This window comes from Pyxicephalus adspersus, chromosome 4 (assembly GCF_032062135.1).
Source record: "Pyxicephalus adspersus chromosome 4, UCB_Pads_2.0, whole genome shotgun sequence".
Classification (NCBI taxonomy): domain Eukaryota; kingdom Metazoa; phylum Chordata; class Amphibia; order Anura; family Pyxicephalidae; genus Pyxicephalus; species Pyxicephalus adspersus.
In genome coordinates, this window is record NC_092861.1 from 141,728,631 (window position 1) to 141,756,575 (window position 27,945).

Here is a 27,945-nt window from a genome sequence, read left to right on the forward strand (position 1 = left end):
CAACCATTGCATCTCTTTCCTCCATGCTATTGTGGTTACACACACCTGGCTTCCACATGTATTTGCACTAGGAAGAAAGCAAAAACCTCTATGTTTAACCTACACTCTATGTTTAACCTTTGAAACCAAATGTGTAGGGCCCTCTAAATGTTAACACAATACCTGAAAGTTGTTTCAGCCTTTTCTCATGCTTTACAAAAACTAGTTTAGTTCTGCTTTAAGGGAGAGGTCAGGTAGTATTTTAGGAACACATTTTAGAAATGTCAGCTCTTACACATCCTTCAACATAAGCTATTTTAACCCCACTAGTGGTACATTTTTTTTTACAAATTTATATTACATTGTAGGCCTATAATTCTTGGGCATAACTCACTGAAATATGTCCAATATTTATTAATTGACTTAAAATAAAACAAAAATGTTATCAAAAAAATGAAAAAATTGTGAAACATGTAATATAACTGTACAGTAGCATGTTTAATATTTAATATATATTTATATATATATGTATATATATATATATAAATAATATAAAGATTTCTTGGTATTGGACCCAATACAGTTATTTTGAATTATGAATCAAATACAAAATGATTTGAATTTCCTGCCACCCCTCCTGCCCGCACCTACGTCACAGTGAAACCCCGGAGATCGACTCTGCAGTCGCCGACTGAAGATCAAAGAAAGAAGACGTGTCCCAAGGAGCTGCACAGACCAGCAGGACCCCGGGGGATGGCAACGGAACAAGTTAAGTGTTTTGTTTTAATATTTTTAGCGGCCCCGAGTGTGACTTGGGATTACCGCTTTTGCATAGTAAATCCACCCTGAGTCACACTCGGGAATACTGCTAGGGGGGTTAATATGTCCTTTTAACAAAGACAAAGATGTTATGTTTTCAGTATCTACTTGCTTTAACACTGATTAACAAATAAACACTTACTTTGACTGTGCAGAAAAATTAGCAGCAGCAAATACTGCAGCCTCCACCTCCACGTTGTCATGTGAATCCAAACTCTGACGTATGCTGTGATGAGCATTCTTTCGGTCAGGAATGATGGAAGCCAGGCTACCCAGCATTCTGACATGAATAAAAAGGAGAACACATAATATACCAATAAAAAAAGTTTCAATAAAGTATTTTGAAAGCACAAAATTAGAAGTCTGCAACCTGTCTTATAATTTCATATTTCTCTATTAGCCAGTTTGGATATTGCGCATTTAAAATGTGGCCATTGAAGTACACAGAGCAGGTACCTTGCCCTTTTTTTATCTGCTCCACTGTTACTCCCTGACACTTGCTGGCAAATCCAATCTGTCAAAATGAAAGTTGGGAGATGCTGTGTAATACAGCAGCTGTAAAAGTCACTGCTTTCAAATAAAGGAGAGACAGTCTGTCACAAGAGGTAGAGAGATAAATTAACAATGTCCTTTTGCATCTAATCTTTTCCATGTATCTGCAGATCAAAGGGGTTGACCTAAATATGCATATATCTGTCAAAGCAACTTGACAAATTTTATTAAATAAAAACCGGTTTCCCTCTAACTTATAGCTAAATCTAATTTATTACTTCTTTCCCTTCTCTTAAGTATTATTTCTTCCCTCTTATGCCGTGACATGGTTTTTACACACATGATGTGGATCCCTTATCACAGTGCCTTAGTCTAAAAATATAGCGTTGTTTCAAAACCAGCACAAACAGAGATACAAGGCAATCAAACAAACCTCAAAGTAATAGCACGAGCCACAGGGTCATTACTATGTATGACAGAGAAGATTCTCTTGACAAATTCATCCACACTGAGGATCTTCTCCAGGTGCTTCTCGCTCTGCTGAGTCACTTTCAGCACACACAGTCGAAGAAAATTATTCCTGAAAAAGAAGTATCAGGTTAACGGGCAGCTGTAAAAGGCCCTGCTGTCAAAAAAATAAAATTTGATTTATAATAGACAAGTCATAAGTAAGAGAAACAAGCAAAATTCACACAATATGAAAAGACAGGTAAACCTAAAAACTCAATTTTAGAAAACCAATGGCAGACAATTACCAACAAGTGTGTGCAATTATTACATATATTTTATTACTGCTCCTTTTTCAAAGCGGAGCAGCAGAAAAATATGAAAGACCCAATTTAGGGCTGCTCTGTAATTAGTAACAAAACCATTACTTTTTTAACAAAAAAAATTGTTGAACCCAGAAATTTTTTTTTAGCCGGGAGGGAAGAAAGTGTAGGTGGGTGGCAGCCCCTGTATTACTCTTCAGTAACCACCCAAAAACAGCTGAGTGGTTACTGAGAAGTGCCGGGTGCTGCGCCCTGCTAAAAGGGGAGAACACTGAAAAAGGGTACCCAAAGTACCGAAATCAGACCTAGTATTAGCCTCCCACATTTTCTGAACAGAAGAGCTCTATTAATTAATAAGTGAATGAAGTATAACAAAATTCAATCAATGTCTATGGTCACAAGTAAAATGCTGATAAAGGCTTCATACTTCTCACATTACAGGTTCACTTCAATTAAAAAAATAGTGTAATGGTGTTCAGATGGTGATGATTTGACTACAAGTTGCGTAACCAAAGAAAGAACCTCGGCACTGTGGATAACACTGCTAATTTAGATTTGGTTGTGACACCAGGATTTATATGTATGTAACAGTCAAAGAGACAAATCACCCTAACATTAAGGCTACATACACACGTCAGGTGATTCTCCTCCTATTATGGATCACATGGATCCGTCCTGGCGGATTCCATGAACGACTGCAATGCAAGTGAAGGGGAGAGAGAGCAGCAGGGTGCCGCTCGCTCGTTCGTTCTCCCCCTTCTGCAAGCTAAAGATTCTAGCCCACCACAATTTTCTATTTAGTATTATTCCTTATGAAGTAAAAAATAGTAAATGTTAACACCCCTATCATTCAAAAATCAGTCCCCTTCCCTGACAAATCAATATTAGATACAAAGCCATCTTATCCAAAAATTCTCAGAGGCCACCTACCCAACTCTGAACACATCAGCCAGTTTGAGGAAAGCAGAGTTGATGAGGATTGGGAACGGATACTTTTGAAAAAGTCTTGGAAAACGGACAACGGCTTCACACTGCTCCCCGAGCTTCCCAGATCGCAAGCCTAAAAAATAGAAAACAATATATAAATATAATATAATATATTATAATAATATGTGAAGATGTTAAGATTCATATTCAGTGTTATCTCTCCAGCCCCTTTTAGGACCACCCAGCACTTTTCAGTAACCATCCGGCTGTTTTTGGGTGAGAAAATAAACAAACATTCCAGCTGACAATAAGCAATTGTTAATTATGTATAGAAAACAACCGAAAGCTGAGAAGGTAGCAACTGTCACCAGTTCCTCGTGACCGGATCACATAAGAGATCTACCAATATTAACCATTAGGTGGTAAAAGGTGTCCTTAAGGGCAATATAATACTTCACTACTCCTCAGCTGGAAAACACATAACTTTCAAAGACACTATAGATCAGTGTTACTTAACCAGGCCAAGGGTTCCTCCAGAAGTTGTTACAGGTTTCATAAAGCAGACCTAGACTAAAATGTTTACTTTACATAAAAGAGTAGACAGCTCTTTTATATAATGTAAAAATATTATTTTTTTTTTTCTGCAACACCAAAAAAAAAAAAAAATGTGATTTTTTTTTAAACATGGATGAATATTATGGAGCATTCCTTACCAACAGAGAAGAAAGTCTCAATCACCAAAAAAAAAAAAGGGGGGGGGGGGGGGTGAAGCCTCTCTCCTCTCCCCTGACAACACTACAATGTAATTTCACTACAGAAAGATCATCGTTGTCATCCTGTGGATAGGGTAGTCTTAGACAGACATGTAGTTTTAGGTGGACTATAAAGTAAAAAAAAATTGCAACCAGACCTTTATTATTAAACAGTATAGGTAGTCCCTGGGCTACATACAAGATAGGGATGTAGGTTTGTTCTTAAGTTGAATTTGTTTATAAGTCAGAACAGATAGATTATTTTCATGAATGAATTAGGACAGATGTTTGTCCCAACATATTATTAGGCAGTGTGGTGTCAGTTACTGTATAAAATCTTTCACTGTGAGTTAGTCACAAACAAAGCTGGAACAAGCTGCCCTTTGATATGCAAAAAGATACAACTGCAGAGTTTATGTAAAGTGAAATTTCCTCGTTTAGGTACACTTTAATTAGGGGTTGCAAATGACAGACAGTGACACAGGAAGGGGAGAGGACCATGGCACATAAATGTGTTTTTTTTGCAGAAGGGACATCACCTCCTTCAATAATAAACCTGCTGGAGAGCAATTTTATTTTTGGTGGAAGCACAGTACACCTTAAAGTGGAAATTTATGCCAATGCAAAGCTCCCCCTGCATCTTTTTAGTGTTTTTCATTTAACTAAACTTTTGCTGATATTGACACTGTGGGTCTATTAAAACACCTTGCATGCTGCTTCCTCCACCTCCTAGATTGTAAGCTCTTCAGGGCAGGGTCCTCTCCTCCTCCTGTGTCACTGTCTGTATCTGTCATTTGCAACCCCTATTTAAAGCATACCTAAACTCAGAAATTTCACTTTACACAAAAGGGTAGACAATACTTTTATGAAATGTAAAAATTCTGTATAACATTTTATTTAAGTGCAACACCCTCTTTTTTAAAAAAGAAAAAAAGTGTGCAGCACCACCCCCTGATTCACTGTATAATATGTTGGCGCTATATAAATACTGTTTATTAATAATAATAATAAAAAATCTTTTTCATAGAATTTCTCACAACATTCACCCAGATTTAACATTTCATTTTATTTAAAAATGTGTGAATGTTGAATAAGTTTTGTGAATCTTGAGTGACAGAATTTATAAACAGATCCTGATTGAGGTAATGAGTCTGATTTATTAAAGCTCTCTGAGGCTGGAAAGGATAAACTTTTATCAGTGAAGGTGGGTGATTCAGCAAACCTGGAATGGATTTATACAAAATCATTTGGTATTTGCTAGCAAATATTTTAAATCCTGGACCAGATCCATTCCAGGTTTGCTGGATAGCCCAGCTTCACTGATGAAAGTGTATATTCTCTATCCTCTAAGAGCTTTAATAATTAAGGCCCAATGAGAGGTAATTGTCCTAGCATTTCCAGGCCTCATACATGACCAGGCCACGAATGTCTGTGTTCCCATAGTAACAATTAAACTTTTTTTCTTCCAGCAGCTTAAGGCCCCTATTTATAAATCAGGCCTCATTTTCGCCTCTACCTTTATCTAGCTCCATAAGAGCTGAGTTAGCGTCCAGCTCCTGCTCCCCATGGCTGGCATCAGCCAAGAAGGATCTGCCACCGGTCGCCATAACTGTTCAGTCCCAACCAAGATCAATCCCGACCGGCAGTACGGAAAAACATGGAAGCCGCCATGACACTTGTCACTGCGCATGCTCCATACGCGTCGTTACGTACAGACATCTCTTGTGATTGGCTAAACGTGGTTTTGGCGCTTGCCTTTGGGTGTACGAACTGTGGTTGGAGGAGGTCTAACCAATCAGTTTCGTTGCAGCATTTCGCGGGAGAATTCTGTGCGGGTTCGGTGAGTTTCGCGGGAGATCATTGTGAAGTAGCTGAGCGAAGAGGACGCCGAGCCTCCCGGGACCCCACACCGTGCAAAACGCCATTTACCCCCGAGATGGCTCTATTTCAGAGTGTGCAGCGCAGAGTTCGCTGGACACATCGTGGTAAGTCCTCCTTTGAATGAACCAGGCAGCCATTTACTCCTAATACAGCTCCCACCATTCCAAGATGGAGAGGGGGCCATGGGGGCAAAGGTTGTCTATAGTAACCAGGCCGAATGGTTGTTTATATTTACCACAGTTTTGCAAAACTAATTGCTGAGAGATTATTGATTGCTAGAAATGTTTATTATCTCCCAATATCCCTTTATTGCATGTTATTAGTAAATTTCAATGTCCAGGCCCTGCTGTGTCATGATACACATATGCATGGGGTTGTCATTGCACGCATCATCAGATCTGTATTGCAATATGGAAACATATTGGTGCAGAAAAGTCAGCATGGCATCTTAACTTTGCAATATTTGCCAATTTTCCTTGCAAAAGTGCTCCAAATCTGTCAAATAGCCATGGCATCCAGTGCACAGCCCTCAGATCCTATTTGCAAATCCAATGTGTACATGGACACCCGTTGAATGGGTCATTGCATTGCCTGGGACTCATTTTTCCAGCTGGCATGTTCAGACGCAGAAGTATTTGCCCCAAATTTTTTTCTAATGCCAGGTAGGAAGAAGTTGTAGGTGGATGACCCCCCTGTATTGTGACCCGACTTTTCACTAATCGTCCAGAACAGTTGGGTGGTGTGCCCAGCTAGAAGAGGTTAGGAAGAACACTTCTGCCTTGTAGGTAGGACTCAGAGATCAGCCTTCCAGCCCCGCTCCTCCTCACTTCTAGGTGGTGAGATGGAGCCCGAAGAGTCTTCTATGGTGTTTGGTATAGAAGGACTGGCAATTGGAGAACTCACCCTGGCCTGGAAAGGATGCAGTGTAGAACTCCCAGACAGCAGCTTTGCAGCCTGGTCTTGCGCAGATTGCTCCCCGTGTGTAAAGAACTCCATGATTCCTCCAAGTGTTCTGTACCTCCCATGGGCTGGTAATCTGAGGCATTGAAGTGCTGATAGTACAAGGCTTTCCTGGGTGGGTGACAGGGCTTTAGAAAAACGCAGCATAATCCGCCATTAGCTGGTCACAACCCCAGACTTAGGTCTGGACCATTGCAAAACTTTTCTTTTCTTTTCTTGATTGGAATGTATACTTGGGGTCATTGTTGTGTTGAAAGGTGAATTCATCTTCAGCTTGTTAGCAGACGCCTAAAGATTTTTGTTCAAAAAGTGACCTGTATTTAGAACTGAACGTTGTTCCCTCCACCTTAACTAAAGCCCCAGTTCCAGCTGAAGAGAAGTAACCCCAAAGCATGATACTGCCACCACCATGCTTCACAGTGGGGATAGTGTTCTTTGGGTGATGTCTGGACTAATGGGGTAAGGTTGCAAGAAAAAAGCCTTTTCTTAAAAAAAAAAAAAATCTTTTCTTAAAAAAAAAAAAAATCTTTTCTTAAAAAAAAAAAAAATCTCTAAAAAGCATAAAGTGTTGTGGTCTGATTATACCAAGGTTGAATTTTTTGGCCACAATTTTGCAAGGTACATCTTGCACAAAAACACCTTGCATCACCAAGAGATAAAAGCAGTCAGGCAAACATATGAATATTACATTTCCGATGTAAACCATAATGGCAATACATGAGGGAGTAAATTTTACCTCTCCAGGTCCCCTGTTACCTCTGTGAGTGGAGAAACTAAAACTTGCCATATGAACATAATCCATGCAACCAAAACCTGCAATTAGTGTTGTGTGTGTTTTTAATGCATTTGCATTAAATGATCCCACTGATGGGTTAAGAATAGACTGGAAAGATTTCCAACTTGGTATGCACATCAAACTGCCCTCTAGTATCTACAGACAACTTTTTGTTGCCTAACATATTACACTGCTAAGCGTGGCCTCCATTTCCAGAATATGGATGGTTAACTTGTTCCTGTTGCAATCCCGGGGTGACATAGTAGGTGGTGGAAAAGTAAAGTAATCCTGACTGGATAGGGCAAATGTATATTCGCTAAGCTCTTGATTGGACCAGTTTGGAAACAATATCTGTAAGGATGACGTTCTTCCTATCAGCTAACATGGTAACATACTGTGAGCTGTGGATGTGCTAATTTGAAACGGGGGATCCCTAAAGACCTAAACGTTGTTTCAAGGTTTCCCCCATGGTAAAAACTTTGAGTAAAGCTAATCTTTTTCCATGCCAGAGAAATGACAGCCTGCACCTGTCCATAGCCCTTTGTGTTGTGTTGGATTCTTTTCAGCTTGCAGTTGCTGCTTTTCTTTCTTTTTAACCATTTATTCTATTTATTTTTTAGCATCACAAAAGTACCCTCTGCATAGTCTGCTGCAAGACTTCCAGTGTGCCCGAGAAGATGAACATACTTCTTATGGCCAATTTGGAATACCCGTACCACCGTTTGGATGCTCTTTCAGTGCAGGTGAGACTTTCTGTGCTAATCTCAATTACAGCTTGTATCAGAGCTGCATCCTTTTAAATTCCTATCGATATATATATTTATATTTATCAATATATTGATGGTGATTGCTTACATCTCCTATATGTTTTTCTATCTATCAGTGTACCTACAGTACCGATAGAAAGAAAAACTGTTGTGGCAACAGTTGTTGCAGACAACCTCAAACCTTCCTACCGGGACCCTCATGTGGTCTTGTTTGTGTGGACATGAATCTCTATATTTGCCATATGTAGATCTTGTACAAGTTTTGAGGTGGGGCACCTTGCATAGATCCAAGTGGACCATTAAAGTGGTTTTTCTACCCCACCCTTTAGTTTCCTTCTAATTCTAGAATTTCCATAACTACAGTAGACAAATTGGTAACTTTAGGGCAGTGCTGCCCTAACAGTCCATGCAGCTACTAGCACTTTAATATTAGAGAAAGGACTTCTAGTTCTTTAATTTCTCACTTTTAGGTTTAAAGTGGTCACATCTCCTATCCATTGACAGTGCTGTCATCACTGAAGTACATAACACATAAGGCTAATATAAATGCAACCTATTGCTGCTTCTCAGTAGCTTGTATGTGTTGGGGCTTCTTTTATATCTGCAATCTCTCTAATGCTAATTCTGATATGTTGGATGTGTTTTTCAGCAGCCGATATACCCCACGTTCTTGCAGTGGCTAATGAGGAAGGTATAATCAAGCTGTATGATACAGAGTGTGGGGAGACAGAGAGACGTATCCTGAAAGGTGAGCTACTTCATTTGCTGCTTTTGTGAAGCAAATATGCAGGATTTCTTTTAATCTGTTTGTAAATGGGGATGCATAGGTATTTCTTTTCATTGTCATTATTTTTATTCAGTTAAATATACAGTATTTTATTATGTCTCACAGAAATTATATGTAGGGTGTATGAAGGACTTTCTGCAAATGCTTAAAAAAATACACTTAGGAGGGTACTAGCATATGTGTTCACAACTGCCAACAAATATGCAAGCAGTCTTGGGCTCTGTTGGAAATTTCAACAACTGCAATCTGGTTTGCTATCAATGTACTAGCTGGATGGATTCATCCTCTACATTTGTAATTATTACCAATGTTTTGGGTACCAAAAAATAAAAGGGATACTAAATTTAATTTGGAAAGGGAAGCACTTCTATTGAGGACATCATTTCCAGTTTAACTTGTCTAATTGCGATTTGGAAACATTTCCTCTCACTTTCTGAGGGTATGTGATGGTGTAAACAAATCTCACCAACAGATTAATCACTTGAGACTTTCCCATTTTTGGTATGGATCTATAGAATATAGGGTGATTTTTTTTTTTTTTTTTTTTTTTTTTTTTTTTGCAATTCCTCGTTCCTCAATGTATGCATTTCATTTTCTGATATAGGAGTTTTTTGTTTTTTTATTTAGATTGGCAAGCTCACGCTAATGCAGTCTTTGACCTTGCATGGGTGCCAGGAGAGCATAAACTGGTAAGTAATTATAACCTTAAACCGAGGGAACACACTAATTTTTAACTTGCCTCCAAAAATCTGGTAATGCTGTAAGCTCCAACAGGATAATCATTACGTAAATTGTGTTTAGGTGGTGCGTGAACACAAATGATGCAAATCATTTGTAAGCCTTCCAAACTTAATATTTTTTTGTGTCCTATATAGTATAAACCAGTTATGAAAAAAGTACCATTGCTCTACAAATTTGAGTTGGTTGGGAGTTAGGCTTATTTTCTCACTGATCCTCAATGTGCATGAGGTCTTCTCTTGTTTAGCAGAAATGAAGAGCAAGATGCCTTAATTGGGGGCATAGACAGAAAAATATTACCCTGACAGGTTCTCCTCCCAGCTCCAAAAAAGCTTTGTGGATCCCATTTCACATCAAATTTAGTATACTTACGTAGGATATCAGATCATTTTTAACCTTTTACATTCAGCTTTAGTTTTATGAACATATGTTGAAGTGACTTCACATTGATTGTATTACATTACATTTTTTATTATTTTTTTTTTTTTTTCTTTGCAGGTTACAGCTTCGGGTGACCAGACTGCTAAGCTGTTTGACGTGAAGGCTGGAGAGCTCATTGGAGAATGTAAAGGGCACCAGTGTAGTCTAAAGTCTGTTTCTTTTTCCAAGTTTGAAAAAGGTATTTTATCATTTTCCTGTGTCTGCCCAACAGTTCGCTTTTCTTGAAAAGAGCCCAGGAAGCAATGAGTAGCTGCTGTTGTAGTTGATTCTTCTGAGAAATGATCGCAGGTCCCGGTATAGAGAGGAGTTTTTTTTATTTATGAGGGGTTGTCACTTGCTAGACTAAGAGGACATCCAGACAACTAGCTATTTTAGGAGGATTTATCAAAAACAGCATCCATTTTTCCCTCAGGTTTTCTTTAGTTTTTTTTTTTTTTTTTTTTTTTTTTTTTAACTCCTTATATTTTTGAGATGAATTTTTTTTCTATTTTACATTTGAAGCATTGGTTTATTCGGATTTGTTTTATTCCACACAGCTGTGTTCAGCACTGGAGGCCGAGATGGAAACATCATGGTCTGGGATACACGATGCAACAAAAAAGGTAAGTGTATTTCTTTTAGCCATCTTCTTGCCATGGGGTCTGTGTGGAGGAGGAAAAATTAGTAAGGAGTGACCGCAAACAAAGCAGGCATATCAGTTTAGTGTACTGAGACAAAAATAATCAATTGCAATTTTTTTATTAAAATTGATCCCTTCATTAAACAAAAAACCCTTACATTTTCCTACATTGTATGATACGTATGTACAATTTGCTGCATGTTCCCCTGCTGATTTAGGTTTACCTTTACTGTTTGTGTGGTCACAGAGACAGAAAATGCGGTCTTCCCAGTAGTTTTTTTTTTTTTTTTTTTTTTTTTTTTTGGAAGTTGTGGAATGGAGCGGTAAACTTTCATTTTATTCTTTTTCAGATGGCTTCTATAGGCAAGTGAACCAGATTACAGGGGCGCACAATGCACCAGATAAACAAACCCCACTGAAGATGAAAAAGAAGAAACCAGCTGTCCGAGGACTTGCCCCATCTGTGGTAGTTATTGCTTTTTTACCTTACTATACTACATGCAAACACACTTTATTAAACACGTATAGCAGGTTAAAGAAGTACCTACCCTCAAACATTTGAGACTGAAATCGATCTTGTGACCATGCAATTCCTGAACATCCTGTTCTGAGTTTGTAAACCACGTGGGTTCAAGTTTACTAGAATCTTTTTTGGACAAACCATGGGTTAAAGCTAAAGTAAATCTGTTTTGGCTATAAAAGGGCTCTTAAGTGGTAAACTCCTATTTTTGTCAGGGACCTGGATTTTATACCTTAGTACAGCCCTGGAACATGTTTGAGAATTAGAAATTAAAAGAAAAAGTTTAAGACCTTTTCTGCTTTATTTTCAGGTCCATTACTTAATGCAAAATGACCACATGACGGTCAGACAGCTTGCATTTTCAGAACGAGGCATCAGCATTGTGCCCTCCATGTTTTCTCTTGGATTTCCTTTCAAACTTTAGTCCAAATGGGAATCTCTATTTTTATTATTAAACTGTATTTATATAGCCCCAACATATTATGCGGCGTTGTACATTAAATAGGGGTTGCCAATGACAGACAGATACAATGACACAGGAGGAGGAGAGCACCCTGTCTGAAAGAGCTTACAATTTGAGGAGGGGAAGTAACACACCCGCACTGCCCTTTTTAATCAATTTGCAAATTGGTTATATGTATGGTCCCATATATAAACCTATTACTAAATTATTCTCTTGTAGGACTCCCAGCAGAGTGTGACTGTGGTCATTTTTCAGGATGAACACACCATCATTTCAGCAGGAGCTGTAGATGGGTAAGCCAGAACTTAAATGTGTTTCACACCTAAAATTTTTAAAAGCCACACCAGAGGCCAGCATTTAAGCATGCCATTGAAATTATTATTTTTCTCATAAAAAAATTGTAAATCTGTTCAGCCTACCGAATATTTTCTGCCCTGTATAGTTAGTACAGTGACATGCCTAGTTCATAAATAAGCAATTCTGCTTTCTGTGTCATCTCTCCACATCCAGCCTCCTCACTGGACAGTGATTTTCTCATTATCATATTTGTTCAGTTAGCAGGAAGCTGATCTGCAGATAAGTAAAATTGATACGGGCAGGAAGCTGCAATGGTCAGCCAGGAAGTGGAGGAGTGCTGGCAAGCAGAGATGTTTTACAGGAACAGGCAAAAAGAACAATGAAAATCCTATATGTGAAATGTACATATTTTTCATAGGTTTGTCTGTTTTACTTCCACGGAAAAACCTGTCATGAAAATTTTATTCTATCTGCTTACATCATTGGGCAGTGATGTCTTGTTAGAATACAGCTCATGTGTGCTTAGATTACATTTTATCATTCCTTCCAGCACTAGATTAGACCTTCCTGAGTAGAAATGTTATTTGTCTTTTTTTGGTAGTGGCCTCCTCCAACTACATACAGCATTGGTTTTCCAGAAGGGTGGGCAGGCTCTTGATTATTATTGTATGCTCCCTGGTTGATATAATTTTTTGGGGAAATCTTTGGTCCCCTGGACATAAGGAAGACATAAGTGGTCAGCCTATTCTTTGAATCATGTAGACAAATGAGCCTTGGGTTTGATTTGGTTATGAAGATTTGTGTCTGATGTACATATGTTGGAATCTTTTGTTTGTAATATTGGAAGCTTTTGTTTTTTTTACTTTTTGTAGTATTATCAAAATTTGGGATTTAAGAAAAAATTACACGGCTTACCGTCAGGATCCGATACCAGCAAAAGCATTCCAGTATCCTGGGAACAGTACACGGAAACTTGGTATGTGTTACAGACACTTTGTTTAAACATTTAGCATCATGGTTAGAGGTAAGGAGCTGTGCATAGCCACAACACCTCAGTGTGCCACAGAGGAGAATATCTGACACGGGTACAAAAACAGAACTGCTCCCTAATGAGAGCTTTTTGCCCTCTCCTGTGTAGAGCGGTATATTAGGGTTTTGATCTTCCCTACACCATCATAGTTGGGTTGGATGAAAATGATTAATCCATTTAGGTTATTCTAGTATTTGTGGCTATTTGTTGCTATAAAAATATAATTCCTCTCTAGACCTGAGTTTTTCATTTTAGAAAACTTGAATCATCTGCCTGTTTTTACACATCATGATTTCTGTCTCTTTAAGGCTATTCCAGTCTGGTTTTGGATTGCTTTGGATCTAACCTGTTTGCCAGCTGCACTGATGATAACATTTATATGTTTAACATTACTGGAACAAAGAGTGATCCTGGTAAGAGAGTTTACACTTTATCTTGTTACCATTACCTTTTTAATGATTTGCAAGTTTGACTTGCAAATAAAGTCAAACTGTTTTTAACAAATGTGAGCATTGGTTTTAATGTAAATGTCCATGTTTATTGTTTTATTTTTTGAAAGTTTGTTTCTAGGTACAGTTAACATGTAGTGTCGGCTATAATACATTTAACATATTGTGGGGGTCTGCTTCTGGTTGGGCAGCTCAGTGGTTAGCACTCCAGCCTTTGCAGCGCTACGTCCCAATTTTGAATCTCGGCCAGGACACTATCTGCATGGAGTTTGCAGGTTCGCCTCGTTTCTGTGTGGGTTTCCTTTGGGTACACAGGTTTTTTCCCACATTCCAATAACATGCAGTTAGATTAGATGGCTTACTAATCATTGAAATTCTATTTCAATTTAAATATAACTAACATTTACTAGTAAAAGAATTCCATGACGTGGAATTATTACTTTGTTTATTGTAGATTTTAAACTGCGATCCTAATTCAGGTCAAATTTGGAAGATGCCAATGCAACACACTTGCAAAGTTTCAACACCATTGTATTCAGTTATGGACTCACCTAAATTTAAATAATTGCATTCATATCTCTAACAATTAGCAAAATAACTAATGCTTATTTTAATTGATTTATATCTGTTTTCATGATCCATACCAGCTATCAGAAAGTGCTGTGTGTAATTCTGGCTTTTGCCACGTGATGGTGCTCTGGTCTGTTCTCAATATTTGGGATTAAAGTTTCTAAGCAAGCTCTCTTCCTTCTTTGCCTATTTGAGGTCAGGGTGGTGAATAAGAGGAATTTGCAGCTCCTGAGTCCATGTAGTACTGAGTACAGTGGAAGATTTATTGCATCACAGGAATTCCTGCTCTCAGGAGAGAGCTCAGCGTGCCCTGGTTACTGGCTTATTTTTAGATTTCTTGTAACTTCACTACTAATTTTACAGCCATCTTTCAAATGCATTTTAAAGTTGATGTAAACACAAAGACTCTAATGCTCCAGATATTGTGCACGAGTCGGGCCAATTTTTCCTTGGTTTATGCAGCAGTGTATAAAAAATAAAAAAGACTGATATTGTAATAGGGGTTGGGGGAGATTATATTGGGCAGAGTATTAGGCTTGCATGCAAAAGAGATTGCTGCTACCAGTGTGTTATAGCTGCCTTTTGGAAGAGGGGGGATGCAATCTGCACCTTTTTCAAAACACCAAAAAGCTCTAGATGACCAAATGCATTGTTGTGTAAAATGCATAAACCTTGCGTAATTTTTGTAGTTTTGCCCAGCTTGTCTTGTAATCCATACGACCCTGTCGGACAACTTAGTTGGGTCAGCTGCTGTATTTTCCATTGCAATTGCGAAATAAATCGTACCCATCCCCCAGCCTGCTGATTGTACAACAGTCCCAAGACACCAAATAAGTTTTGCTCTGCTTTTAACATTAATACTGTACTTTTATAGCTAATTTTTTTATACATACAGACCTATGCTGGAAATAACTAAAATATTATTATTTTGTATTTATGTAGCACTGGCATATTACGAAGCACTTTACAAAGTTCATAGTCATGTCACTAACTGTACCACAAAGGGGCTCACAATCTAAAGTCTCTGCAATAGTCATATGTCATTAACGCAGTCAAAAAGCTGTTTAACCTAACTGCATGGTTTTGGATTATGGGAGGAAACCCACGCAAAATCCATGAAGATAGCGTCCTGGTTGAGATTCAAACCTGGGACTTAGCAATGCAAAAGCCATAGTGCTAACCTCTGAGCCACCCTGAATGAATCCCCAATAAAAGCCCCCCCCCCCCCCCCCCCCCGAGCTTTGGTCGCTCTTACCAAAAAAGCAAGATTGCCAGTATTTCCTGCAGCTGACCTTTTCCCCATTACTGACTTGCCATGTGCACCGTGTCTTTGTGGAGGTGGCCCTCTTGGCAGAGGAGAAGTGATTAGTTTTTTGATAATCTAGCTGCCCCTCTGATGACTGGTGATCTGATGGACATAGCAAAGATCCATAGAATGAATAAAGCAGAAAAGTTGTTTGACTAGAGCTCCTCACGTACAGGTGAAAATGGTACTAGCAGTCACTGCCTTGGGTGATATTACAGAACACAAACACATAATAAAAGGTTGATGGCACAGAAAGTGCATTGCTTTGTTTTATGGGTCAATATATTAAGAAAGTAAAGAAAAGTACAAAACAATAAATAATTACATTCAAATTACAGCAAGGTAGAAGAGCACAATATCTCAATAAACAGGTAGCACCATATGTAAAGGGTGATAATAATGTAGGAGTATAGTGCAATTTAAACAATTAGCAGTTCTTGCAACAATGGTAATACATAAAAGTGAAAAAGAGAGGGGGGTGTCAGGATGGGGTGTGAATATTTGCACAAATAGTTGTATCAAAGGGGCTCAAGAGCACTGCTGTGTTTAAGAAAAGAAATTCAAGGCGAGAACCAAAAAATGACCAATCGGTTATTACATTTCCATTTTAGAATGGGCCTTTTCTTGTTTCTTACTTGACCTTTAGAGATTGAAAATGATTTGATGAATTATGATAATGTGTTTAAAATGTAATTCTAAATGTATAACTTTTCTTTTTCTCTATTATTTAGTGTCCGTCTTCAGTGGTCACCTGAACTCCACCTTCTACATAAAGTCCAGTCTCAGTCCTGATGGTCAGTTCCTGCTCAGTGGCTCCAGTGACCACAATGCCTACATTTGGCAGGTTAGTGCTAGATATTAGTAAAATGGGTAGGGAGGGGTAGAGTCTGTATTGAATCATAAGGTTTAATATCTGCTCTGTTGCTTAAATCTTAAAAATAATCCTAAAAATGCAGTTTGTTTTTGTTCCAACTATGTGTTTAACACAGAACTGTTTTAAAGCCAGAAGTGCCAGAGGAAAAACTGAAACTTTTTGAAACTCCTCAAAAATGACCCTGCAAAGATCTTTGTTCTAAACAAAAGTTTTTCTATAATGTTTAAGGTCAGATCAGGCAACTAATTTATTAGGTAAAATGCTTATTAGACCAAAGTCTCTAAAAATCTGTCCCCAATTAGTTTTTTAAAATACTTGGAGCCATACTGTCTGCAGCCACGACCAATACTACATCATGACTGATCTGTGAAGCACTTTAAAGCAAACCTTTCATGAGACACATAGGGACTGTCATTGCTAATCCCTTCTCCAAATGTTGTTTAGTTGTTACACTGACCTCCACCAGGGTTCAATCGGGTTTAAGTTGCTGACTTGTAGCAAGCATACTGCAAGTGAAGTCAAGGGCCCTGATGTATATAGTTTCAGGCTAGTAAGTCAAACTTGAATTTATTATACCTGAAAGAAAGCCAAGGTCAAACAAATATTTACAGAAAAGGTCTGCCTCAGCACTCTGTGTATTCAGAGCATGCTAGGATTTTCTAATAAAGCCTGTCCCTGCCAACATGATTATTAGCAGCCTGTGTATAAGTGACTAATGCAGTTGGTCTAGTCTAGTACAAGAGGAGGGATTGCATCTTCCCAGTGCCCTTTAGTGGGTTCTTTAATATTCACTCTGCTGCTATTCACCTGTTTTATAATGGGGTCATTTTTCTGAGCTGTTCCTGCAGTTTGCCACCTGCAGGTTTTGCACATTTCATTATTTCAAGCTTACCTAATAAAAGGAGCATTAAATAACTTTTATTGCAAAAAAATATAAAAAATATCCTTATTAGAAAAGCTAAAATGTGTAGGCACCGGTGTACAAATAAATATGGGTGGTATTCTAAGTATTTAAAGAAGCCAGTTTTGAAGAGTCTGTTGGCATTGACCTTTAACAATGTTCATCCCAGAAATTAATTTAAGCTGGCTGGGAGAAATTGTAGGGGGATGACAGCCCCTGTATTGTGGCCCACCTCAGTAACCACCCAAAAACAGCTGTGGATCATTGAAAAGTGATGGGTGGTGCGCCAAGCTAAGGGGGCTGGGGATAACACTGCTTTAATAAAGCAAACTGTGCAAATATGCAGCAAGCAAAGTCTGAGTACAGTTGGAAATGTGGCTAGTGTTGAGGTAACAGAATATACCTGACAGCCAGGCAGCTAGCATTGTGCAAAGTCCATCATGCAAGGCAAGTCTTCTTTCTGGATAGGTGCCCTTTTGGATCTGTTCTTGTTGGCTCGAAAGATGTGACACATAATTTACCTTCCCACCCTATCTATACAATTTCTATTGATCTGACAGTGTAACTCCATCCTGTAAGCACGTGTAGCAACAGATCTGTTTGCCCTGTCAAACAAGGGCTTTATTCTTCAGCCTCGTCTCTGGATCAATACGGCATCTAGGACACCTGAGAAGTCAGCAAAGGGCTCCATTGATATGTTACGTGAGACAGTTGCTAGAGAGCAGTTCTTCCCATAACAGTCTGGCATGGTTACAGAATAGCAGAAAGCTAATCCTGCCAAATGACAGCAGCCACCCAGGATTATGGGCTCCAGCCAGTCACCTGTGTGCTGCACTTTTCAATTAATCTTGGCTGCATGAGATGTGTGGGCTGTTCCTGAACATGACACTTGTCAGGGGCTGCCTGGAAATGTGGCCTCTGCTTGGAGTTATTAAATACTGGATGATATTTAGATCTTTTAAGACACAATTGTACTTGTTGTTGTATTGCAAAAATACTTCAAAGGGCATGCATACTTTTCCTAATCAATGTACATGAAGGACAGTTTCATTGGTGCCATAAATATGGGCTTTTGCTTTCTCTCTGGTAGTGCCATATATTGGTTATACATTGGTTCAGATCACCAGTCAGATAGGTCTGATTAAATACAATGCTCCCTCTGTGGCTGCAAACTTATCTTCATAGTTGATTAGAGATGGTTAATGGCCTCGGTAAAATACAGATAACACCAATGGGAGGATCAACAGGTCTGTATGTCTGTCTGAAATATGAAGTGGCAAAAGTGTGAAATATGTTGCAGAATTATTATAGATGAAACTACTCTAACCCCAGTTAGTAGCAGTATTGAAAACCATTTGGCAAAAGTTGCTCCTTAGTCTATTCTACAGAATGTTATGTTACTGGGGGGAAGGGGGTGCTACAAATATTATAGCACACCCTATGCAGTCATGTTCTGTGTGACCTCAGCATGACACAATGGATGGGTTTTGTTTGATTTCTGTTTCTAGGACATCTGTGCAGTTGGTGAGGGCTTTCCCCCTGATCTAGCTCTGTCAGCACTAAGTGCAAGTGTGCGTGTATGTCATCTGGGAAGCAGATGTCGTCTCCGCTCGGCCACACGTGTCAGCCGCATAGTAACTCTTTCACGCGTCTCCTAAATGGCTGTCATTGTCGTTTTAATGGTTTAAAGAACGGTAGGACTGAGTAGAAGTTTGATCTGTGAATTTAGTTCCATTTTTTTCTGGAGGCATTCACCTATTTCAAATGGATTGGATTGGTCAGCTACTTAAGATTTAAGGTTTTGTTGGCTTCTTGTCGGCTTTGGTGTCTGGTCAGCCTTCAGCGGCTTGAAGTGGCCACTTATATCTTTTGCAGGACTGTTTCCCTTCTTTGCAAGCACTTGGCTATTTGCATGCTAAATGTTTAATTCGTTGCTTTATTAGTAAGCAGCTGATCATGTGCAGATAATGTTTCTAAAAAAAGCTTTTAAAGCCTTTTGAGAAGATTGGTGTTGTCCCAGCCCCTTTTAGCTGGGCGCACCATCCAGCACTTTTCACAAACCACCCGGCTGGTTTTGGATGGTTATTGAGATGTTGGCTCACAATACGGAGGATACCACCCAGTTTAAAACCATTTCTGGGTAAAATACTGGATGTCATCTAGCTAGGTAGGATTTGCATCAATTGCCTTGTTGCTAGCTATCACTTCCTGTCCTGATGATCACACAACACATGGGGTAATATTTTCCGAGCGGGAACACTTAGGACAATAGCAACCCTTTTTATGATTTTCAACCTACCTGCTTTATTATAAAATAATATTGCTGTCCATGCAATTGAAGAGATTCCTTACATCCTGTCTGTAACAACAAGAAGTCAAAGAGGACCTGTCTAATAGCTACTTTGCCTGAAAGCACAGTTATGTGCAAACTTTTGTCCTTTTTTATTTTTGGCTAGCACACTTTTGGGACCCATTTGCATAACTGCAATGCAGCATGTGTGGCCGCATGTTCACATCACAAGTTACTATGCGCTACAGGAAAGGAGCAACCAATCTGACGTCTGTTGTAACATCAAACTAGCTGCATTGACTTTTGGTCACATGATTAAATTTGTGACATCACCCAGAGCAGTATATTTTCTCTTTTCTTCCCCCACCTTCTAGATTGCAAGCTCTATGGGGCAGGGTTCCTTATCTTGTGTCACTGTCTATATCTGTCATTTACAACCCCTATTTATTGTGCAGCACTGCGTATGTTGGCGCTATATAAATCCTGTTTAATTTTATTATTATTACTATTCCTAATAATAATAATCAAAATAGTTCAGCCTTTCTCTTGAACTTTTTCCACAATGAAACGGCTGCTAACACATCTTTACATCTGACATCTACATCTCTGTTGTCCACTGACCTGTTCTACCCAAACATATAAAGTCACCCAACTGTTTGTATTGCTAATATTCACCTGCAGCAAATTCAGTGCTAAGGCCATAATTACTGTGTAGTTGGGTAGAATTGTTAGCAAAAGTATAACAAGGTTTCCTGTTTGCAGCAGCTGTACGTTTGTGGTTTGCTGGCAGGTAGTGAAGAGGTTTATATTTGCAGCTGAGAACATCTTATCGGTGTCAGATCTTGTAGTTATCTTTGGGGGTCTATCTTCTTGCAGAAAATTGGTGTTTCATCATGCTTGGAAATCTTCAGTGTCCCTAATTTAAACTGTGTAAAAGTCTTACAATAGAGCATGGTGTTTGCTTATACTAAATCTGTCATCTGCACCTTAAATCAAGAATATGAATGTGGGCAAAATGCTAAAACAGGCTTTGAGGACTCGATAGGATCATCATGGCAGACAGATAGATAGACAGAAAGACTATACATTTAAATGTCCAAACATTAAATTCTTATTTTCTATCATCCCGTGGGGAATTTGGAATTGCATTATCTTCAGTTAAAGCAGAACTAAACCAAAAAAAAAAACAATTCACACTTACCTTAAATCCCGCAGATCCCCCGATCGCACTGGACCTTTCCTTGATCGGGTCCCACATAGCACTGGAATTCTTGTATGTCCCGGCGTGGAGGAAGCACCAGTTCGCCCCATTTTCAGCCATCTTCTTCTTCTGGCTACATTACCCAATCTTGCACTGCACATGTATGAGATCGGCTGATGTAGCCTGCTGTAAAGGGGAAAAAGTGAGCCAATCTCACTGCGCATGCTTAGGCTCGGCATCTTTTCCCTCAGTGTTGGAAAATGCCCCTTTTGTGCATGCCAAATCTCGGAGGAGCAGCCAGAAGCCTCTCGGTATGCGTGATGTATGTATCCCAAGAGGCTCTGCGCTCCTATCGTGGCGATCAAGACAGAAAGGAAAGGTGCTACTTTATATAAAAGGGTTGTATACCCATTTATTTAAAGTAGAAGTTTGAGTTTAGGTCCGCTTTAATCCCTTTTGTAACCTTAACGCACATCTAGCAGAGTTGGCAAAGTATATAAACCAAAAATCCATATTTCAATGTATGTTTGGATCTGGAAAAAGAATCTTTCAGAATCTGTGACCAAACTTAATTCCACTCATTACATTTAAAAATAATTTGGCTGGAACAGAGATTTTAAAGCCTTCTTCAACTTTGTTTTCTATGACTTAATGCTGTAGAATCTTTGCAATTTCTATGTAATTAGTTATTTACTCCTATTGTGCATCTTTCCATTTTGGTTATCTGTTGATTTTACCATTTTGAGGGAAGCTGCACTATATTGCAATTCCACTTTTTTGGTGCCAGCTTTAATTATATGAAGATTCCTTATTTTCCCCCAAGGTGGCAAATCCTCTGGCTCCACCCATGATGCTGCAGGGGCATAGTCAAGAGGTCACTTCTGTTACGTGGTGTCCATCTGGCTTCACTAAGGTAAGTACCATTACAGTTACTTGTTACATTTTTAGTAAATTCTATAAATTATGTTTAAAATTGTATGGCTGCAGTTGCATGCTTCTGGGCATTACATTGAGTTTATAATTAACTGGTTTCTTTTAAATCCAATATCCCTATTTTCACTAAAATCCCTTCATATTGAAGCATGCATGGTGGTGTAATTCTTCCTACCTCCTGGTATCTTCAAAATATGGCTTTGCCAAACATTTTCCAGCCCTGAGAAGCAAAGGACCACAGAAAGGGACCTAGACATGAATACCATTCAAAGAAAGGAATTGGCTGCCTGCTCTTAGATAGGAAATATCGATTTTTATGTTTTTAAAGGTTGACATATATCTCTTCCCATTTCCGTGTTGTGCAGATTGCCACATGCTCAGACGATAACACGGTGAGAATATGGAGGTTAAAGAGAAGCTGCAGTGAGAGGAACGATGATGTAAGGGCAAACTGTGTTGGTTGGACACTTCAGAAGAAGATCGACTGTACTCCTATAGGTAAATGTCATAGATGCATATTGGTGGTGCTCTGACATTGTGGGTGAGCCATGATTTTTCATTTTTGTATTCTACCTAGCAGGCACTTTATGGTACGGTAGCTGAAATATTGCTGAATACTCATGGTAAAGCATTCTGACTATGCGGATGCTAATGTTTTAGGTCCCAACTCCAGTCTGAATTTCGTAAGGAGTGGGGACCTTTAAAACCTTTGTCAAGCTTTTGGTGCTCGGTGTCCCCATTAAGGCTTGTTCCTTTTTCTATCACTGTGATAGTTTGTCAGATAGACAGAAAATGATGGAATATCTTTCCCATAGGGACAGGGGCTCGAATAATGACAGGTATGTTTTGAAAGTGTTCAAAGAAAAAAAAAAACCTGAGAACTCTATCACTTCCTATTTTGGTTGTCTTCGGTTAAGGAAGGATAAAGCTCAGGAGGAAATAAGAGATAAAAATGAGCAGAAGCTCTCCTCCATTTTATTGGGAAGGATTTGGGATTTTATTTGTCTTGATTTGAGGTTAATGTTGCAGACTCGCTTATGAATTTATACTAAACACACTCGCACAGTACAAATCTGACTAGTATATCAGCTGCACACTTGGAGAGGGTGTGAGGTCAGCAAGTATAATTTCCTGTGACCTCAAACCCACCTCATTGGATTAGTAGTGTTGGATCTCAAAATTTCTCATACTTTAAAGTTCTTAACTGGGTTCTTTTAAAACTAGGAAATATATTATCAACTGAATTCTCCAAGAACAGCAAAAGCTCGTGATATTTAGAAACGTTTACCGTTTTCTGTGGGTTCCAGCCAGCTGGGGAAATCTATTTTGCTTCTAGGTCACTCCCATGTAAGCTACAGGGAGTAATTATCTTTTTAGTGCATTTCTTCTACTTGTAGAAAGATGTAAAGTGCATTACCCATGGGACTGAGGTTAGTCACTTACAAAATGTTTGTAGGCTTGTGCAATTGCAGTATGATCTATAAATATATATTCTTTTCTGCCAACAGACTCGAGATTATGTACACCCGCTAAATCGACCCCAGTACCAGGCCTCCACTTTATGTCTTCTCCTACTCCAGCCACCTGTGCTCCAAGTCATACTGGTGACCTCCCAATGTCATCCAGCACCCCTACATCACCTTTCACAACGATTCATAAATTACTGACACCAACAAGGCAAAAAACTGAGGCTTCCAGTTCATCTCCTAAACATATGTCTGCTACTAAGGCATCCATTAGAAACTGGGTCACGCGTACACCAAGGTCTGTCAAGGCTGATATGAAGACTCCATCTCCCCGAAAGGCCTTAACTCCAGTAGAGCAGTACCCTACAACGTCTAGTTCTCGGTTGTCACCTCTTTATGAGAAAAAGGCTAAGAGACGCTTGGAAACCAGCAGTGATAAAGCAGAACATGAGTGTTGTAATGACTGTAAGTGTGTGACAGAGCTAGAGCCAGGAATGAAGAAGACTAAGCTTGACCTGTGCTTTTTGGAGGAGGACAATGCAAACCTAGGTGTAGCTCATCTCAGCAAGGAGCATGAGATGTCATCTCCCGAACCTAATATTGAGGAACCTGGAACACCCTCTAATTCAAGAGTAGTACGGCATGATAAAGAGAACAGCACTCCAGAGAAGAACTGGCTGTCTGCATTAGGACACAAACTGAAATGTGACAAGCCAGTAAACCAAAACACAACTAGTCGCTCCTCGCCAAGGAATGGCAGTGCCAAAAAAGCCCCAGCAAAGACAGTAACTAGCTCACCCATAGCTGTAAGTATCCTATTATACAGAGATTTTCAAAGTGTTTCCCCCACTAGATAATTTAGTTTTGAGTTGGGCAGGAAGAGTTGGATATATCAACAATATCTCTGTTGGAGCTTTATTAGCTGGAAAGGAAATTATTACAAATGTCTTCATCACACACACAGGCAAAGAGTTTATCTAAAGTTGTGCTTCCAGGTTTAACAACCATTTCACTTTTTGTACTGTATGGTTCTAATATTTGTACTCTTTGCAAACTAATCTATACAACAATAGCTGTAATAGCAATACTATCCAAAAAATCTGTTGTTGACTGTCAGAATTTGTTATTGGATATACAGAAGCTTTCAAGCCCTTTTCCAGGCACAGCTATTTTTTACATAAACCTTTAATACTTTCATAAACACACTCCTTTTGTTAGTGCAGAAGCTTGCTAAGCTCCGCTGAGTTGATACATACAGCAGGGAGTGGTGCCTCCAACTCCCTGCTGCATATAAGAATGCAGGCTATGGATTATACCTGATCCATATAAGTGAGTGCCCCTCCCTCTTCTGTGCCATTCACAAAGCACAGTACAAGCGACATCACTACAGTAATAACAAATATTCGTATTCATGCAACAAATTTAAAGGTTTTTACTGAAAATCTAGCCTTGCTCAATTGTACAGTATCACCTTTAAAGGTAAAATTGCTGTGCACATTACAACCTGCAGAACCTGTACATGATAGAACACTTCTCATTTCCTGGCATAAAGATATTTTCATTAAGTCATGGATGGCTCAGCATCACATGTTGTGTTGCCACCTCTTCCTGTGTTTACAGCAACTTCGATCAGCCATAATCTCTCATTGCTTAGAGGATTATAAAGACCTAGCAATGTCTCTGGGTCCACAATACAGTTTTGAATTATAAGAGTTTCCTTAATTTGTTTAGCAAGTTGATCAGGGTTTAGCTTTAGAAAGAGAAAAATGCAATGAGCAGAACGCATATATCCCTACATAATTACACACCATTGGCCTCCCCCCATTCCATAAACGTTCTTGCAACCTCCCTGATTGTCCATGTGACAATTGCATACCTGTGCAGACAGACAAACAAGTTGCAATGGGTGGGTTATGTTTTTAGTTGCAACGTTAACCCACTTTATGAATATTTCCACGATTTCCTGCTTAGAAGGAGGCTGCGTAATATCTGCCAAATCTTTTTTGATGGGTGTGATATGGTCATGTGATCCATTTCTATAGATCCCCCAAATTACATGATTTGCCTGTGAGGCATGTGCTTAGTAGAATTTTTAGCTATCTGCTATCATTCACAGCCAGCAATGCCTGTGGGAGCTGATGCATCACGTTGGCTTCTGTCTCGATCTGTTCCCACACAGTGGCATGACGGTGCTTGTCAGATGTGCTAATTAATCTGACTTCAGCCCTAGCAGACACTTTTCAACAAACTCATCTTAAAAAGTTGTGCCAGATGTTTTTATCCCCCCCAAAAAAAAAAAAATCTTATAAATCTGTAGCTTATTTTAAATCTGTTATTTTTTCTATTTCCAGGTTCCAGTCACACCAGGATCCACAAAAAAGATTTCAACATATTTCCATAAAAAGTCTTTAGAGTAAATCTGTGCAGCCAGAAGAGAAAATCTTGTACAGCTGTGTGCACAGCAGATATTTATCATACATTTGTGGACTGTATTTTATATGGATACGGAGGAGATTGCACTGTGATATTTTTATACATACTTCCTATGTGATGCATCCAGAATCATTGCATTCTTCTCATCTGTTGCACTGCCATATTACAGTTTAATGTGCATCACTTTATAATCTAGTTTTTTATTCCCTATTTGTCTGACCTTGTAAATTATCCTTTGTTGGTTTTAAAGGTTCCAAAATGGAAGAAATCTTTTTATACACTGCCAGGTTTTGTTCTGTTTGTTGCTGGAGTGATGCATTTCCATATAGTATCATGAGTATTTTCAGGAAATGGGGGAGGCTTTATATTCATTGACCCAAAAAATGTAGAACCCTGGGGCTTTGGGAAACAAGTCTGCATTGCATGCTATCTTAGTCAGTGCTGTTCTTCTGCATTAGTACTCCTATTTACTCATTAGTACTCTATTAGAAAAGCAAACTGAAAACAGGCTGCATGTTTGACTCTAGCCCATAAACTGCTGAAAATGTGAGAAAATGAGATGCCAGTTTCTTCTAGCGCCTAATTACCAAGCCCACTTTGATTATAGGACAATATAAATTCTGGATGTGCAATTAAAACTCCTATGCAGATTAGGAATAGGATGATATTGGGGATACCTTGTATGTAGCACTGGAAGCTTGTACCGTAAGCAATGTGGAAGTTGCCATTCCTGGCATTGGTAGTCACCCATTGGAAAAATGCATCAGGCAAAATCAGGATGAAGCTGAAACTTCTGATCTCCAGGCTTGTTTCTTTTCTAAAACCTACAAAACTGAAGATATTGGAATGACATCAGTAGGAGCAAAGGGTCTTTAGCAGTGGACCTGGTATTTATCAAGGAGAGTGATAGAGGGGGGAAAAGGGTATTAATCTCCCTCAGAAAGTGAATAGATTCTCCCATGGCAGCATTAACCCATTTACTGGCACAGAAAATTGGAGGCATGGCATAATCAGATTATACCCTGGATGAGTGGTTCATCTCCTGGTCTGGCCAAAACAGAACGTTGTGTCTTCTGTCTCACATCTGTGTAGCTGAAATGAATGGAAGGCAAAGTCTGTCTTAAGAACAATTCTTTTAGACAAAAATATAAAAGCCAGTTATTTTTAAGCTATCATTTGTTTTAAAAGACACTTCACTGGAAGAAATATATTGCTGCTGCTGCTAATATTCTGATCCTGGCTGCTCAATGACCTAAAACAAGTATGCAGCCAGTAAAATCAGGACAAACACCTGAGATGCATACTTAATGTGCACCAATAGCTTAAGATTTTGAAGTCTTTGGTTAAGCCAGGTAATTCAGCATTGGCAGTTTTTTTTATCCTTTTCCTTTAACAGAGAATTGTTAAGATGAGCCCCACCTTTTAAAGAATCTACAATCCGCCAGGATTAAAGCTAAATGTATGTAATAGGCTCGACTTGTCGGCACTCACCCCAGTTAAACTGTTTTATTGATGTTTTTACAAGACCTTTAATGAATGTACGATCTTCTTGCTTTTATTGTAATATTAGAACTTTGTGGTTCTTTGGTTTTATTTAGATGCCAAGATTATTTATTGTAGTCTGTGGGCTCAACAGAGGGATGTTTTCTATTTTCTTGTTTATAGTTTCTATTGTTATTAACTGTTGTAAATATAAATGTCATACAAATGCTGTTTTTTTTTTTTGTTTTTTTTTTTTTTGGGGGGGGGGGGGGGGGGGGTAGCAAATGCTTGCTCTTACTTTCTGCATATTAAAATAAACCCCTAAAATCCTTTTCAAACCCACCTACCCATATTCTTTTCTTTAACCCCTCTTATTGTGTGCTACATCCTCCACCTCTTAGATCACAAGCTCTTTTGGACAGGGGCCCCTCCTTCTCCTGTTGCACTGCCAACAAATTATGCAGTGCTGTACAATAAACAGAGGGTGCAAATGACATACAATTTTAATAATAATTAACCATGCTTTGGGTTAAGGTTCACAGGATAATTTATCTGAATAGGTGACAATGCACAAAAAATGAGCACCACTCCACAATGCATCCATATGTTTCCTTGTGCACTACTACACAATTGATAATTTATAACAGCAAAATTTTCAGATTACATGATCTGGAATTCCAACAGTTAAACATACAATTAAAATCAAACTATACTCACAGATGTCATTTATAAAAATGCTACTGCAGTTTACCAACATATATGTATGCCCATTAGACACCCTTACTCCATGGCCCTATTCTATTGTAATAACATGTGACTTTGTTAGTGACATTAGATTGTGAGCTCCTCTGAGTGTGTAAGCGCCATATAAGTGAATAAACAAAATGGCAGTAATAAATACATATTATGGATCTGATTTTTAGCCAAACTGCCTAATCCATAAACTACTAAAATATGTTTCACTTGTCAAAATATTTGACTGTTTTTATGTGTAATTTGCACATCTGTTTACTACAGTTACAA

The 27,945-nt window shown here is 38.8% G+C and overlaps 2 protein-coding genes and 1 long non-coding RNA gene across 3 annotated transcripts in view; 1 reads left to right on the plus strand and 2 right to left on the minus strand.

Moving 5' to 3' along the window:
- The window catches only part of INTS7 (integrator complex subunit 7), a 43,333-nt gene extending 37,931 nt beyond the window's left edge, over positions 1 to 5,402 (minus strand). Inside the window, exons 1-4 of the mRNA XM_072409835.1 lie at positions 5,256 to 5,402; positions 2,991 to 3,120; positions 1,724 to 1,870; positions 941 to 1,078 (exon numbers count right to left, since the gene is read on the minus strand). Of these exons, the coding sequence (XP_072265936.1) occupies positions 941 to 1,078; positions 1,724 to 1,870; positions 2,991 to 3,120; positions 5,256 to 5,346 (506 nt within the window). The 5' untranslated portion in view covers positions 5,347 to 5,402. The remainder of the gene's footprint in view (positions 1 to 940; positions 1,079 to 1,723; positions 1,871 to 2,990; positions 3,121 to 5,255) is intronic.
- A 194-nt stretch (positions 5,403 to 5,596) lies between these two features.
- DTL (denticleless E3 ubiquitin protein ligase homolog) lies at positions 5,597 to 27,152 on the plus strand. Its single transcript, XM_072409836.1, has 15 exons — positions 5,597 to 5,724; positions 7,976 to 8,098; positions 8,772 to 8,870; positions 9,537 to 9,598; positions 10,146 to 10,266; positions 10,625 to 10,690; positions 11,058 to 11,173; positions 11,910 to 11,983; positions 12,860 to 12,963; positions 13,326 to 13,430; positions 16,074 to 16,186; positions 21,432 to 21,521; positions 21,907 to 22,039; positions 23,050 to 23,813; positions 25,359 to 27,152. Exons 1-15 carry the CDS (start codon positions 5,676 to 5,678, stop codon positions 25,422 to 25,424), a joined length of 2,085 nt encoding a protein of 694 aa, XP_072265937.1. The 5' UTR covers positions 5,597 to 5,675; the 3' UTR covers positions 25,425 to 27,152.
- LOC140329514 (uncharacterized) overlaps positions 10,502 to 27,945 on the minus strand; it is a 30,529-nt gene continuing 13,085 nt past the window's right edge. The window contains exon 2 of the long non-coding RNA XR_011920504.1: positions 10,502 to 10,729. This is a non-coding gene — a long non-coding RNA (uncharacterized lncRNA). The remainder of the gene's footprint in view (positions 10,730 to 27,945) is intronic.